The sequence below is a fragment of the Anoplopoma fimbria genome, chromosome 18 (assembly GCF_027596085.1).
Source record: "Anoplopoma fimbria isolate UVic2021 breed Golden Eagle Sablefish chromosome 18, Afim_UVic_2022, whole genome shotgun sequence".
Taxonomy (NCBI): Eukaryota; Metazoa; Chordata; class Actinopteri; order Perciformes; family Anoplopomatidae; genus Anoplopoma; species Anoplopoma fimbria.
This window is the reverse complement of record NC_072466.1, coordinates 7,801,931-7,818,589: the sequence shown is the minus strand read 5'-3', so window position 1 is coordinate 7,818,589 and position 16,659 is coordinate 7,801,931. Positions and strand designations below refer to the sequence as shown.

The 16,659-nt window shown below is 38.3% G+C and overlaps 1 protein-coding gene across 4 annotated transcripts in view; it reads right to left on the bottom strand.

The window, feature by feature from the left end:
• Positions 1 to 4,414: 4,414 nt before the first annotated feature.
• Positions 4,415 to 16,659, bottom strand: part of sgk1 (serum/glucocorticoid regulated kinase 1) — a 32,588-nt gene continuing 20,343 nt past the window's right edge. Inside the window, exons 1-10 of one of the 4 annotated variants that reach the window (XM_054618086.1) lie at positions 10,857 to 10,985; positions 8,795 to 8,870; positions 8,509 to 8,584; positions 8,159 to 8,347; positions 7,936 to 8,067; positions 6,944 to 7,180; positions 6,751 to 6,846; positions 6,338 to 6,493; positions 6,136 to 6,225; positions 4,415 to 5,891 (exon numbers count right to left, since the gene is read on the bottom strand). In XM_054618086.1, coding sequence (XP_054474061.1) covers positions 5,724 to 5,891; positions 6,136 to 6,225; positions 6,338 to 6,493; positions 6,751 to 6,846; positions 6,944 to 7,180; positions 7,936 to 8,067; positions 8,159 to 8,347; positions 8,509 to 8,584; positions 8,795 to 8,870; positions 10,857 to 10,884 — 1,248 coding nt within the window. In that variant the 5' untranslated portion in view covers positions 10,885 to 10,985 and the 3' untranslated portion in view covers positions 4,415 to 5,723. Of the gene's footprint in view, positions 5,892 to 6,135; positions 6,226 to 6,337; positions 6,494 to 6,750; positions 6,847 to 6,943; positions 7,181 to 7,935; positions 8,068 to 8,158; positions 8,348 to 8,508; positions 8,585 to 8,794; positions 8,871 to 8,984; positions 9,096 to 10,437; positions 10,538 to 10,856; positions 10,986 to 16,659 lie in introns of those variants that run through there. The other 3 variants (XM_054618087.1, XM_054618085.1, XM_054618084.1) reach the window with 3 other exon arrangements.

Here is a 16,659-nt window from a genome sequence, read left to right as displayed (position 1 = left end):
AAAAAGTCATAGTATAGTATGTCGAAAAATGTGAAAAAAAGTCATAGTATAGTATGTCGAAAAATGTGAAAAAAAGTCATAGTATAGTATGTTGAAAAATGTGAAAAAAAAGTCATAGTATAGTATGTTGAAAAATGTGATGAAAAAAGTCATAGTATAGTATGTTGAAAAATGTGAAAAAAAGTCATAGTATAGTATGTCGAAAAATTTCATGAAAAAAAGTCATAGTATAGTATGTCGAAAAATGAAAAAAGGTCATAGTATAGTATGTTGAAAAATGTGATGAAAAAAGGTTATAGTATAGTATGTCGAAAAACTGTCAGTAAAAAAGGTCATAGTATAGTGTGTCAAAAAATGTCATTAAAAAATGGCAAAGTATACTTTTTCAAAAAAAGAAATGTAATGGTCTTCATATAGAATGCCTTTTAATGTCAAAGTATAGCATGTCGAAAAATGTGAAAAAAAAGTCATAGTATAGTATGTCGAAAAATGTGAAAAAAAGTCATAGTATAGTATGTCGAAAAATGTGAAAAAAAGTCATAGTATAGTATGTTGAAAAATGTGAAAAAAAGTCATAGTATAGTATGTTGAAAAATGTGAAAAAAAGTCATAGTATAGTATGTCGAAAAATATGATGAAAAAAAGGTCATAGTATAGTATGTCGAAAAATGTGATGAAAAAAAGTCATAGTATAGTATGTTGAAAAATGTGATTAAAAAAGGTCATAGTATAGTATGTTGAAAAATGTGAAAAAAAGTCATAGTATAGTATGTCGACAAATTTCATGAAAAAAAGTCATAGTATAGTATGTCGAAAAATTTCATGAAAAAAGTCATAGTATAGTATGTCGAAAATTTCATGAAAAAAGGTCATAGTATAGTGTGTCGAAAAATGTGATGAAAAAAGGTTATAGTATAGTATGTCGAAAACTGTCAGTAAAAAAAGTCATAGTATAGTATGTTGAAAAAGTCATTAAAAAATGGCAAAGTATACTTTTTCAAAAAAGAAAAAAGTCTTCATATAGAATGCCTTTTAATGTCAAAGTATAGTATGTGAAAAATGTGAAAAAAAGTCATAGTATAGTATGTCGAAAAATTTCATGAAAAAAAGTCATAGTATAGTATGTTGAAAAATTTCAAAAAAAGTCATAGTATAGTATGTCGAAAATATCATGAAAAAAAGTCATAGTATAGTATGTCGAAAAATTTCATGAAAAAAAGTCATAGTATAGTATGTTGAAAAATGTGAAAAAAAGTCATAGTATAGTATGTCGAAAATTTCATGAAAAAAGTCATAGTATAGTATGTCGAAAAATTTCATGAAAAAAGTCATAGTATAGTATGTCGAAAAATTTCATGAAAAAAGTCATAGTATAGTGTGTCGAAAAATGTGATGAAAAAAGGTTATAGTATGTCGAAAAATGTGAAAAAAAAGTCATAGTATAGTATGTTGAAAAATGTGAAAAAAAGTCATAGTATAGTATGTTGAAAAATGTGAAAAAAAGTCATAGTATAGTATGTTGATTAAAAAAGTCATAGTATAGTATGTCGAAAAATGTGAAAAAAAGTCATAGTATAGTATGTTGAAAAATGTGAAAAAAAGTCATAGTATAGTATGTTGAAAAATGTGAAAAAAAAGTCATAGTATAGTATGTCGAAAAATGTGAAAAAAAAGTCATAGTATAGTATGTCGAAAAATGTGAAAAAAAGTCATAGTATAGTATGTTGAAAAATGTGAAAAAAAAGTCATAGTATAGTATGTCGAAAATTTCATGAAAAAAGTCATAGTATAGTATGTCGAAAAATGTGAAAAAAAAGTCATAGTATAGTATGTCGAAAAATGTGAAAAAAAGTCATAGTATAGTATGTTGAAAAATGTGAAAAAAAGTCATAGTATAGTATGTTGAAAAATGTGAAAAAAAAGTCATAGTATAGTATGTCGAAAATATCATGAAAAAAGGTCATAGTATAGTGTGTCGAAAAATGTGATGAAAAAAGTCATAGTATAGTATGTTGAAAAATGTCATTAAAAAAGGTCATAGTATAGTATGTCGAAAAATTTCATGAAAAAAAGTCATAGTATAGTATGTCGAAAAATTTCATGAAAAAAAGTCATAGTATAGTATGTCGAAAAATTTCATGAAAAAAGTCATAGTATAGTATGTCGAAAATTTCATGAAAAAAGGTCATAGTATAGTGTGTCGAAAAATGTGATGAAAAAAGGTTATAGTATAGTATGTCGAAAACTGTCAGTAAAAAAAGTCATAGTATAGTATGTTGAAAAATGTCATTAAAAAATGGCAAAGTATACTTTTTCAAAAAAAGAAATGTAATGGTCTTCATATAGAATGCCTTTTAATGTCAAAGTATAGCATGTCGAAAAATGTGACGAAAAAAAGTCATACTATAGTATGTCGAAAGATTTCATGAAAAAATCGTAATAAAGTATACCAAAAAGGTCATGGTATAGTATGTCCAAACTTCTATGGGAGTAGACATAGTGTAGGATGTCAAATAATTTCATAGTATGCTATGTCGAAAATTGTCATTAAAAAAGTCATAGTATAGTATATTTCATGAAAAAAAGTAAAAATATACTTTGCCGAAATAAGTTATGAAAAGTTCTGAGTATGGTATGCCAAAAATTGTCGTAGTATAGGATGTCGAAAAATTGCGTGAAAAAATGTCAACATATACTTTTTCGAAAAAAGTGACAAAAATGATCATTTAACGCGCATGTTTCCACTTATAATACTTATGTTTACAAATGTGAAAGAAAATTTACTTCACAATGTGATACATAAAATCAAACGTTATTTTTATTTCTAATATATATTCATTACAGGCATAGATAAAGCTTCCTGTAGCCTTTATAAGCTCGATATCGGTAATGTCATATCTGTCATGTCATATCTGGGAAAGTATAAGCAACTGGTTTACTTCATAAGTTCAGGACTTGGCCAGCAGATGACAGTGTATGACTATTACTACTGAGTAATATAGAACATCTCTGGCCCAATACAGTTTACTAATCTGAGACCCTAGTACAGGTGTGCCAATAATGATCTCATACTGTATATCATCTCATCCAAAATACCCAACACTGTGACCAGCAACATTTTCTCTTCATCTTGTAGCTTTAAAAAAATAAAATAATGGTTTACAATTTACTCACTGCTTAATCAGCAGTAAGTTACTTTGTTTACTCTCTCCAAAAGCTTAGACCAATGGACAATAATACAGATGAGGATGGTAAAAACTACTGTGACAATTGTTAAATCAGTGTTTGAAAGTGAAAGGTAATGATTTGAATATTCTGTAAAACAATGCAGACTTTGTGTAGATGTTCATTTTAAGAAAATAGAATGTCTGGAGATGCAATCGGTATCATCTAATTCTAAAGAACATGGAAGTTGTGAAGTTACTTTAAAATATAACTTTTTTTACCCAATCATATTTATGTTTATAAACCTTGTTTATAAACATAAATATGACATAACATTTATAAACATAAATATGACATAAAATATGACATAAAATAGACATTTTGAACTGGATTAATTGAATTTCCCAGCAACTTCTCAGATCAATAATTTCAAACTGTTGTCTGGACAAGTCCACAGAGATAAACATTTTATTGGTTTCCACTACGACACCTTCCCAACGAACCTCTTATAACGTAAATCCTTGTGGCAAAACTTTTTCATTTTACAGTTTTCCCAGGGTGTTTGAGGTCAGAAGGCATTCAAACAATAACCGCCTGCATCTGGTAGAAATTCCGTGTCCTCTTTAAAGACACCCCAGCAGACACAATTAACCATGAACACAACCTTTAGCTCCAGTAGAAGGGCACCATCCGTCGTCAACAAAACCCCCTGCTGTAATCTTATTGAAGACACAGTATATCATTTATATCATTCCTACTTAAATTATCATGTCATGTTATTGCAGTCTTAGCTTCAACAATCAGTGCAATATAAGTCTGCTCTGGTTCATTATAGAGTTGCGTTATCATTCTATCTATCATTCTATCTATCTATCTTCTATTCTATCAGCCAATTATTTGTCAGCAAACAGATCCATCCAAACACACAGGTACTTGGACGTCACGATAGCTGTTGTGTAAGGCTGCTGACGCATGGAGGGGGGTAAAGTCCGTTTAACACTAATGTGGGACGTTCACCAGTGGCCAGTGGCTCAAGATCCTTCCAACCAGGATCAGTTAATGTTAACCAGATCATTCTCTACATGTTCAAGTTTACTCTGTAACTTAAAAATGCTTTGATGTGCCTATTTTCTATGGACTCCATTGGAAATTAACTTGCAATATCATTTTAAAATGACCTGCATATTTCAAACTAAAGGAAAATCAATACAATTAATTCATTAATAATAACAAACAAGTAAATAAGTTTTAATAAAGTTAAACTTTTATTGCAAACCAGACATGGCCACATAAATCTTAAACAATTTTACAATTTACAGTACATTTAACATGAATTGTTACATATATTTATTTAAGCATACCTTAAGTCATTTTTTGTTCAATAATATACATTAAAACTAGAACACATAACTCAAATATACAAACAAACTTAAATACCGTCAAACTGCATCACAGCAATATTAAAATGGAATGTTCAGTTTCGGCCTGGCTGCGGGCCGGACTTAAATTATTGTGAGGCGAATGGAAAACTACATGAGGGGGACACAGTTGGCAAGCAGAACTACACAAACACTCCTGAACACATCACTCTCTTTCTCACCTAGCAGCTGTGCTCTCTCTTTCTCTCTCTATCACCTGTATTGTTTTATGTGCAAATGAAGATATGAAACATTATTTAAGTCCTCTACATCTCACGTTATTGCCGCAACAGCCGTGTTGATTAGGTGCTACACCATTCCTCTCTGGTAGCTTACAAAAATACAGCTCTTCTCCCCTGCAGTCAGGTGGGAAGCGAAATGAAACGTGGTAACTTTAAGGTCAACGCAGACAAACCCAAAACATGTGACATCTGATGGAGAGAAAAAAATAAAAGGCACATTTGAGAGAATAAATAAAAAAAATCCCCCTTTGTAACATTCAGCTTCAAATAACTCCCTTTTCAACCGCACAGAAAGTAAATAAGAGGAAACTAAAGCACCAAATGAATGTTATCTCCAAGCTACTTTTTCAAACTCAAAAAGGAAGTTCCACTGTGGGTGGTTAGAAAGAATCTCAAAAGACTGTCTACATAGATGAGGATGGAAATCCTTGTCAGGGCTGGTACAGTAGGGTGCAGCCTTCCTCTTTTGAGAGAAGGTGGAAGTTGGTGTGTGTGCTTGTCGGTTCAGGGTTGAGGGGGCTTCTAAGCTGCCTGAGCTGTGTGCAAAGGACCTCCACTATCAGGTAAGAGATGGGCAATTGAAGGCTGCAGTTTGTGTCTGTTGTGGAAAGTTGAAGAAATTGTGCATTGATTAATCAGAGTAAGATGGAGGATTACAACCTCAATGAGCCATCTAAATAAAGCAGGCTTCCCCTCGTAGCAAGTCTTCTTTCAAGAGTTGGAGAAAATATGGCAAGTACACATGTTTCAATTCTTTGCAGATGCAGACTTGTTGCAGGGGGTTGGTTCAGGAACATCCATCACCCCAAATGGTAAAATGTAAGGTGGGGTAAAGATGCAAGTGCGTGGACACACCACAGTTCATGTCCTGTAAGTCTGAATTGCCTGTTTTTAAATCCTATAGGTAGGAATCCATAGATGGGGCGTAAGAGAAGCCCACAAAGGCCTCAGAAGCTTCTTTGATGCTGGCTGTAGCGAGCACACTGTCTGGGGAACAACCGATGGAGCTGGGCACCGGCTCGTCTGTGAACTCTGGATCAAAGTGCCGCAGGTCATTAGGTCCCGTCTGGGAGGGAGGAAGGAAAGGGGGGGACAAGAAGGGATTAGTCAGGCTGTAAAATACCTTGCCATATCTGGAAATGTGTGAATTCACAGCGAGGATTGTTCCATGCTGTTGATCTAGTCGTGTAAATGTGAATACTGAGGACAAAGACAAGAGCAAATCTGCCGTCTTTGGCTACTTTACTGTAGAAAATCATAAATCTGCCATAAAAAAACACCTATTGGGGGGGTATTAAAAAGGAACGTACCACGTTGGGGTTGAAGGGAGGGGTGATCTTTTTGGCATTGAGGTCATCCCAGTTGATGGGGGAGAAGAATATGTGGTTCTTAATTTCAATCTGTGAAGAGACACAAATCATGATTAATTAAATAATGTCCCTTAACGCACATAATATGTAAATATGAATTCTCACAGATACACACATACAACAAAAATAACCAAGCACTTACAAAGTCATCCGTGCAGCCCAGCCTCTTGGTTTGGTCCTTCTGAAGAAGGCCCTCTAGCAGGTGTCTGGCTGCGTTAGAAATGTTGGGTTTCAGCTGCAGCGGCTTGTTCAGGATGTTGTCGTACATCTCCGCTGTGTTACGGCTGTAGAACGGAGGCTGGGGAAGGGACAAAAACAGCTGATTAGCATCTTGGCAACAAGACAGAGCAAGAAAACCACATGACCAACAATGATTACATCATTTTAAATCATGCATAGATTCATGTTCAAACACGTGGAACAAAGATGAGATAAGACTGTACCACTGTGTACAGTATCAGTCTATGTCATAGTGTTTATTTCTGACATTTAAGACAAAATTGAGGGTGTAGCTTTACTATAAAATCATGTGAGGTGAATGTGAATGTTACTCACCAGGCCATAGAGCATCTCATAGAGAACAGCTCCTAAACACCACCAGTCTACCGTTCTGTCATACGGCTGCTTGTGAAGAACCTCAGGAGCCAAATACTGCAGACAGAAAAAGTACATGGAGAAGTTGTAAGCTACATTACTGAATTTTACAGAGGGCTGTCAAATTCAGAATCACCGGATATTTTGTCCTTACCTCTGGCGTACCGCAGAAGGTCGACGTGGTCATATTTGGTTCAATGTTCTCCTTGCAGAGGCCGAAATCTGTAAGAATGATGTGTCCCTGTGAGTCCAGCAGGATGTTCTCCGGCTTCAGGTCTCTGTAGACGATGTTGAGGGAGTGGAGGTAGCCCAGTGCGCTGGCGATCTCTGCTGAGTAGAACCTTGCTCTGGGCTCGAGGAAGCACCGCTCTCTCTGTAGGTGGTAGAACAACTGGAAGACAAGAAAAAAAATACATATTTTTAGTAACAAAACTTGAATTGTGTCTATTTTGTTATAGATTATTTTAAAAGCAGCATGAGCAAGGAAAGGATTTTGGAAGAATATTGATAAAAAAGCAAGATTAAGAGACAAAGAGGAAACCAGATGGGAGTTAAGAGGCAGGAAGGCTTAAAAAGTTTAACAAGGGAAGACAGATGAAAAGAGGGCCAGAGGTGGAGTGAGAGAACAGCATGATAGAGGGGAAAAAGAGGGGAAGAAAAGAGAAAGGGGAGAAGGAGAGTTAATGTATCCTGTTTCCCGATGAGGCCCATATTTAATCAGCACTGTCTTTGGTCGTAAAACAATCGCAGGAAATTAGCTGGATTAGACACACACACTGAGTCTGAATGGCGCTGCTAATTTTGGCCCAGAGTCTCTCCCGCTGCCCTGACCCACCCCATGATTTCCTGAGAGGTGTTTCCTTTACAGAAAAGAAAGACAAGAGAGCGGCAGCTTCTATTCTGCTTCTCATGACAGGATATCCCCTCTGTCTGTCTGTGTTTCTGCCTCATATAAATCTATGATTCTGGCACTATATTATACCTCTTTAAAAACTCCCCTTCCTCCTCCGACTATATCCATCATTATAATGTCTTTCGAGCCTATTCGTTTATCTTTAGCTTCTTCTTTAAATAGCTTGCTTCACCTCTATCATCTCTGCTTCATATCCTTATTTTTCACTGGCAGCAGTTCAGCCGGTAACTCACCTCTCCTCCATTGATGTAGTCCAGGATGAAGTAGAGTTTGTCCGCTGTTTGGAAAGAGTAGTGCAGGCCGACCAAGAACGGGTGCTTGACATTCTTTAGCAGCACATTCCTCTCTGACATTATGTGTTTCTCCTGAGGAATACAAAGAGCAGGTTAGAGAGGTTTAGAAGGAATTCCCCTTTTGTTGCATGTGTACTTTTAACATGACTGCAAACATATTTACCTCCTTCTTCTTCAGGATGGCCTTTTTCTGTAAGACTTTGACTGCGTAAAATTGGTCATCTGTACGGTGGCGTGCCAGCAGGACCTTGCCAAAGCTCCCCTTGCCGATCACCTTCAAAAAGTGGAAGTCACTGGGTTTGGCTGAAGGATTGGAGGATGGACCGAGGTTGATCTGTTGGGATGGACTAGGCTGAGAGAGGGGGAGAAGATGAGGAAGTTAGAGCCACATTAAGAATCCCAAAATGTATAATAAACATGTAAACAGAGGATATGTGTTTATATCTCTGAGAACGGTGAAATGTAAACAAAGGAGCAAGCACACAATTCGCTGTTTAGTCTAAATATACTTACAGGAGGAGAGGGATTTGTGTTCATGAGCTCAGCTTCCTGGGGAGGACTCAAGTCCAGAATAGATTGAACTTCAGGACTGCAAAAAAGAAAGAGTTCCATTTTAGTTCATTCAACAAAGCATCAAAAGTATCCACACTTTTGTTTTGTATGCGAATCAGCTGATCAGAGAGCCACATTGAGTCACAAAGCCTCTCCAGAGGAAAATTACTGGAATTTGTGGCTGTGTTTCTCAATGTTCTGTCGTCCAGTGAATGCAAAACAATAACATGAGTCAGATGGTACTCACTGCTTGCAGGCGTAGGAGTTTGTGGCAAGCCTCTGAATGAAGTCGTTCAGACCCATCCTTCTCTGTTTCATAAAAGCTGCAACACAAGAAAGGAAGAAAAAAAAAAGATTGTTTAGATTTTTAAATAAAAAGCAAAAAGTAATCCATGCATGTCACGAAGAATCGTCTTTAAATAGTTATAAATCCATACCGGTGACTAATGCCACTAGCCCTCTAGATTTGGAGTAAGTCAGGACAGACTGTTCTGTTTCTGTTTTGAGAGTCATGATGTGATGAGTTGAACGCAGCTCTGAACTCATCAACTGCCTCAAAACTAAAATATAACTATCATGCCTTTGGCTCGTTGCTTTATAATAGGCTGGGGGAGGAGCTGCCCCCCACAAAGCCACACCCCCCCTGGTGGGCGTGATCCTCTGCAAACATTTCTTTCAGCTAAACGGATCGTGAGAAGATGATCGATTCTGTGCTCGGCCAATCAGAGGCCGTTGCGCCCCTTGCGCGTCATAGCCGCACCTCAAGATGTGCTTGCGGCAAAAAAAACAAACAAAAAAAAACCCAAAAGGAAAAAAAACATTTCTTTACCACAACGCACTGAAAGTCCATGGAAAGGCAACACCATGTCAACTTGTCTTAACATCCCGCATGTGTCACACAGTCTGAACTGAAGCTGCGAAAACAAATCTTATAGGCTAATGATATCCAGATGTGTCCAGTGTGTAACATATGGCGACCCTTTAATGTAGCAGGAGTACAGAACAAAGTGAACACACAGTGAACATGAAATACATTTTTTCAAGAGATTAGGGGATTATTCTCCAATCTCCTGATAATGTCTGTAACTGTATATCCATGCACCCTGTCTAACACCTTGCCATTGCAATCTTGTCCTGTACAAATAACCTGATAGCCGAGCCTCTTAACTAGGCCTATCGGCTTCACCATTTGGCTGCTTCTCAGCTTAAACGGCCGTGAGTGACGTAGGTTCCCTCGGTATACAAAAGAAGAGAGGCAGAGCCTGATCCGCGGAAGGCCCGATGCCAAGTTAAAGAGAGAAAAAAAAGATGCTGGTAGTGGAAAAGTACAGACCGAGAAATTTCTGAATGCTTCCAACTCAAACGAGAAAAAAAAAAAAAGACCAAAAATCTGTTTGGACCTGCCTGTCAGAAGCAGCCAAAAACCCTTCCTCCATGTGATGATCAGAATGACATGATGGAAACATGCCACTCGTGTTTGGTTCTGTGCGCTGGCACACAGATGAGCAGACGGGTTAGATGCGGTTATATAAGGCACCTAGTTCAGGTTTCATCAACATGCCTGAGTGGAATGAAAGTCTGCAACACAGTATCACATAAGAAGGACCAAACTCGTTCAATAAGGTCGTTGATGACCGTGCGTAAAAAGGAAGGAGACATGGACAAATAATGTAAATTACATTGTAGCTGCACAAAGTTCGTTTTTTAACTGTAACTTTGATGCACACAGTAGACACTAAATCCAACAATAACGTGAAAGCACCCAAAACCTGTAATAACTCACAGATTCTCAATTTCATATTTGCCTGGAATAAAAAAATAAAAAAACATACACCAGCATGTAAACATAAACCATATACTCCAGTTTCCAGAGAAAACAAACAAACAAACCTTTCAGATCTGAAGGGCTTCTCATTTCACTGCCTGCAGCGCCAAGGCTCAACGACAAGTTGCAAAAGAGAGTTGCCAAGAGTTCTCCGGCACTTTCAACAGAACCCCTCTTATCAGGGAGGCTTTTTCCACAGATAACAGCACCATAAATCCAGGTCAAGGGATTATGGGGTGAATGGCGCGTCCCCATCCACAGACACACAGAAAGTAGGTTAGGGAGCTTAAGCTTTACCTTTAAAAGAGAAACTATAAATATCACAATAGGCTGGTAACCTCAAAAACTCCACTAAGTCCCTATAGACCTACAGTTCCCCCACAGGAGTACGGCTCTCATAGGAATATTATAGAGACATTATTTTTTTTTTTGGAATGGGGAAATACATTGCTGTCGGTTTCAGATGAACATGCAGCCTACTTACATGTCAAAGCGGTCGTTCTGTCTTTCATAAGGGCGCTTTATTTCCAGAATCGCAACAAGGAGAGAGGCAATAGGTTCCTCGGCAGGCAGGTAATCGAACTACAGCGCATTCCTCCTCTTGGAGATTTTTCATCTTGAAGATTTTTTTTTTTTTTCTTCTCCCTTTTTTTTTTTTTTTTTTCTGTTGAGGGCGGAGACGTCCCGCCTCTATTTCCTTTCCCTCAACGCGTTTCATGCCAGGCTGAATGAGCTTCCCTCAGGGCGGGGGACGTGTTGCCTTCTAATGCTCCCCATAAGCTCCTACTTTCCAGTCCAACCATTGGAAATATAGACCTCACTTGTATTTGAAATAAAAATCAACATACACTTCATGCATTTGTTAATTTATATCGACAGCTGCTCTGCCCCTGCAAATCAATGGATAGAAAGTTTTAACACATGAGATTTTGGATTTTTGAGCCAAATAAAATGAACTAGGCCACTGAAAATAGAATCAACCGGCATGATTATTTACACCTTAATAGCAATGAACCATTTCACTAGCGCCATTAGTTTGTTCTTTTTCTAGCTAAGCACCTCATCATTCATCTGCATTTCACTTGAAACTCCACTTCTCCTTATTCGTAACCTTTCAACAATGGTTGAATGCAAACATTTGGTTTTCTTTAATTTCTTTTCTTTGTTGACAGTTTTTTTCCACTACAGCCTGCTAGCTGAGGTCATTCACCTGCAGAGCTCCGAATTAAAAAGTAACCCGGATTTGGAAATTCACTGAGTTCACTTGAATTCAAAGTTTGGGTGCTGCCAACAAGTTCTGGCCAAATGAATTAACTCTTGATGCATTGCTCTATCAACTATTTTGTGCAGGTGTATACACGCAGGATGTTTTCTCAGGATAGTGTTTTCGAGATTTTTGTCTTGTAGAGTGTGTTCATAGAGTAGAGAAATAAAGATGTAATAAAGCACTGAAGGTATGCACAGGTGATGCAGTAGGGGAAAACGCCATGGAAAATATGGATCAGATGAAGAGAGGATGATGAAGCGACAGGTCACAGATGTAATGGTGAGCAAAGTATGCGTTTATGCTACAGGAACAAAGTGTGGAATAGTTATTAAACTGTGCAAATGCCGAGCCAAAGACAAACAGCAGTTAAGGTTTGTACACAAATGACTTAGAGTCAGAAATATGGCTGTGTTTGTGTGTTTGTGTGTGTGTGTGTGTGTGTGTGTGTGTGTGTGTGTGTGTGTGTGTGTGTGTGTGTGTGTGTGTGTGAGAGAGAGAGAGAGAGAGAGAGAGTGTATTCCTTTGCTCCTGACCCCCAGCTTCTTGCAGAAAATCATTGTGTTCATTGTGCATGTGTGACTCTGCAGTTTTTAAATATAGTCTCAACTTTCTACTGCCGTCTCTGTTTCTCCCTTAACTCAGGTCAAATCTATTATTAATCTGTCCCCCTTAGCCGCCTGATGCACACACACACACACACGCTTACACACAAAGTTGGAGGGCAAAACAAACCTGTAGAGAGACTGACAGAACATGCACACACACACACACACACACACACACACACACACACACACACACACACACACACACACACACACACACACACACACACACACACACACACACACACACACACACTTTCGCTAAAACAGACCGAGAGAGGGAGAAAGGGCACATCAGGTACATCCTAAATTCCCACAAGGTGTCCAACAGAACTCAACCTTACTGCACCAAAGGGAAACTTTGCGCTGTAGATTATTTCTCCTTGAGGCAGCACAGTTTGCCATCCTTCAATAATTATTAATTCATTTAATCTAACATATCTCACTAATGAAAGCTACAGTAGCAGTCCATGTGGGAAAACAAGCAAAACCTCATACATTCCATATTGCTTTTTTGAATAATAAGAAAGACTTTGACCTTGAAAACTTGCACACAGAAGGAAACTGGTTTTAAACTCCAAATGATGAGCAGCTACTTTGCATTTTCATCCAAGTAATAAGAATTAAAACGTGACAGGAGAAGATTAAAAGTGACGATGAAGAAGATGTTACCTTCGCCGGGATGCGAGCACTGCGCTTGTGTGTGCATCTGTGGTTATACCCCGAAATGAAATGAGAGCAAGGTGTTAAGGGAAGATCAGGGGAGAAAGAGAGAAAGAAAGAAAGAAAGAGCGAGAGAGTGCAATACTAACAAGAGGTCCTCTCAGTGTTTTTCCTATCTGGCCCTCAATCCCTTTTAAATTTGAAGGCTTCATGGGCCCCGAACAAGAGGAGGCTCCACAATACTGAAACTCTGTGTTTGTTACCTTTCTGTGTCTGTATGTGAGACACTAGTACGTTATATAACCCACTAGTGGCACTGTCATCGATGCCAAAGCCGGCCTTGACTCACTTACTCACGCACAACACACACACACACACACACACACACACACACACACACACACACACACACACACACACACACACACACACACACACACACACACACACACACACACACACACACACTAAGGGGGCATTGCGTGAAAGGACAGGAAGAGGTTTAGCTGCAGTGCGAGAGGGGTTGAGGTGAAGGATATTAGAGTTGTAGTATAAACACACTCTCCCTCAGCCCACACACGTACAGTATAACCACACACGAAGAGTAACATATGCCCATATTCATGCCGTCATCTTGCAGGTGACATCCAGCCATTAAATCCTATCATCTCTTTCATCCACCATTCCCTCCGTCTTGTAATGTCCGCTCTCTTTTCCGGGGATGATAAGGCTCTGTGTGGCTACAGTCTATCTGGCGTTGAATGTGAATGAGCCTCGGGTGGTGAGGAACCAAATGACACCATTACATAAAGGATTAGTCCATTCAGAGAGGACAGCTAGGCTTCTATTTTGGTGTGTGTGTTTGGCTGGCCAGGTTACCCAACAGTTTGACATTTGGTATTCTTGGGCTTTATCTCTGTTAGATGGTGACTGCTGGTCTGTGTGTGTGTTTGGGAACACTTTATTTGTTTAGATCGCAGAGTTTTGTTACAATTTCCTCGGAATTTATTGATATAACTGTCAATTGTTTGGAAGGTTCCAGGAAAGTAATGTAATTTGATGCTCATTATAGGGAAATGGGGACAGTGTTCAAATGGGCACACTACCAATTATTTAACTCTCAATTAATTGCAAGCATAACATACATACAATGGAGAAGACATGTTAAAGAAATCCAAAGCTGCTCATAAACTTTAAAAAGAACTGTGTCTCTATTTCTGATTAATATAAAGAGAATTTCTGTTGTTTCCAGGAAAAGTCTAGTGAGTCAACAGTATGAATACTAGTGATTTACCTGTGTTCTAGTTCTATTTCTAAAAAATGGAGGTGTTGTATGACTGTTCAGTAGCAACAGTAGGAACCATTTTGGGGGAATTGTATGCCTCTATTAGGTAGCAACAGAAGTGAGATGACAGGAAGTTATGGGGAAAATAGATGGGGAATGACTTGCAACAAAGATCCAGCAGGACGTGAAGATGCAAGGCTTGAGTTCCTCACCCCTAGGCCATGTGGACCACCAAAAGGTGAGAGCATTTGTGCAAAGAGAGGCAAGGATTTGGCTGTTGGATTAAGGCTTAAGAATTAGACTGAGGTTATGAAGGAGATAGTAGATTTAGGGAACTAAATCTACCTAAATCTATTACATTGGCAGCCCTGGCTTTGAATACAGCTCACACACCCAAATGTGTTTTACTGCAAATCTTCAGGGTATAATAGAAGAAAGAAAACACGTTCAGACAATCTTCTCAAAATGGTCTCTGTGGTCTGGGAGTGCCTTTAATGGATTATTAAGTACAGTCTGTGGATATTTGCAGGTGAAGGTGTGTATGTTTGCCTGCATGAAGGGCAGGTTGACACAGGTGAAAAATGTGTCATGAACAGTCGAAGAAAAGAGTAAACAACAGCTTTAGAGGAGAGCTGTTATGTCGATATCATTTTTGAATCACTGAGAACAAAAGAGAACACGGACACGCTCAGGCTATGTAGTCACACGACATATAAACGAAACAAGTTGGCATCTCAGGAAGAAGAGCACTATACAATAAGTTAGCATGTAAATGCTTATCACCTGCTCTTTAGCAAGATAATGAACGTACTAACGTGTTTTAATGAGGGTTTTCTCAGCAGATGCTCTTTGATACGTGAGGAAACAGTGAGATAACACACAGTTTGCTGTTTGTTCCTCTGTGAAATTGGACAGCCTGAACTCTACCCCCTTTTAATTATTATTATTACTGGATCCACTCCTGGCACTCCATCATTGCTCTCTACTGCTCCTTCTGTCGCACACATCACTGCATCACTGTAAATAACTCATATTTGACAAGCTTTTTTGTGCTCCAAAAGCCACTAATTGCTGAGTTTGGAACGACAGGGTGTAGCAGCATTACCGCCGAGGCCACAGAAACAGCTTGTCACCAGCTCGGCTAATTGCTTGGATGTCCTTCCATGTGCCGAAAACTCCCAGAATTAACAGGCAGACTACTCCCAGGGAAAAACATTTTCATCACTGTATGGGTGTTATGCATGTTGATATGGTTGTTTATGTTCACATTTCTCTCTGAGAGTAGTAGCACAGAGTGTACTTGTACTTGGAGTATTTCCTTTTCATGCTCCTGTGTACTTAATGCGTCTAATTTTTAGTGAATAAGCTACTACTGATCAAGACTTTACATACAATGATCTTATAAAATATGACGCAATATTATAGATTAAACTACCCAACAGTTAATAGAATAAAAAGCTAGCTACACCGCTATCAGTAAAATACTACTCACACATTAATGCATTGGTAATAATAAGCCAACACTTCCACAATGACGGCTTCATTAACCGTAATGGTGTTATCAGCTATAACCGCGCATGAGAGCGGTGCAGAACGGTGGCAATTAGCTAACCAGTGTGGTACGCTCACATGCACCAAAAGCATGCGCGACAGGCCGGGCTATGAAAACAAAGCAAGCAGAAACTCGTTCAACAACACACACAGAGGAAGAGCCACTTCTTTCTCTGCTCAGATAGCCATTTCTCCACCGTATCGTTCATATCAAATAGTTTGTTGCTTCTGTATTAATTCTCTGAAAATCAGATTTAGCACCTTTAAATTAACTTTTCAATGCAGGGCTGCTATGTAAAGGAGTACTTTTACATTGCAGTATTGCTACTTTTACTTCAGTTAAGAACTTTACTCCACTGCCAGTGACAAGGATGTGCATATTATCCAAGAGTGGGAATGAACGGTTCCTACATTAAATAGCAAAATAATGTTAAAGCAATGCGTTAGAAATGAAATGTCAAATATTATTTTTTCATTTGCTAACTATTACAGTGTAAAGATGCACAGAATTAGATTTTTTGTCCAAAGTAAAGGAAAGTGTTGCAAAAAATGATATAAAAGTGTGCCCAAACACACACATGTACACACTCACGAGAGGAGCTCATGCTAGATTCCCAGCAAAGGTAAAGGTAATAAAAAAAAAGATTTATAGGCTTTAAGCCAAAACGTGACACGCACACATACTGTGTACTTTGGTTTGGACTATGGTCCGTGGCACAATTAAAGGGCCTGATGGAAAATTAAAACCAATCACTTAGAGTCATGTTGGCAATAAACCGATGCTGGACTCTCACCCAGTGATAGAAACAAACACATATTTCTGCTGCAGCGAACAACAAAAGTAGTGAACAGATGTGGGAAAGGTAACTGTGTGATGATGATCAGCGCTCAGTATTATGTCTGTAACGACTGTTTT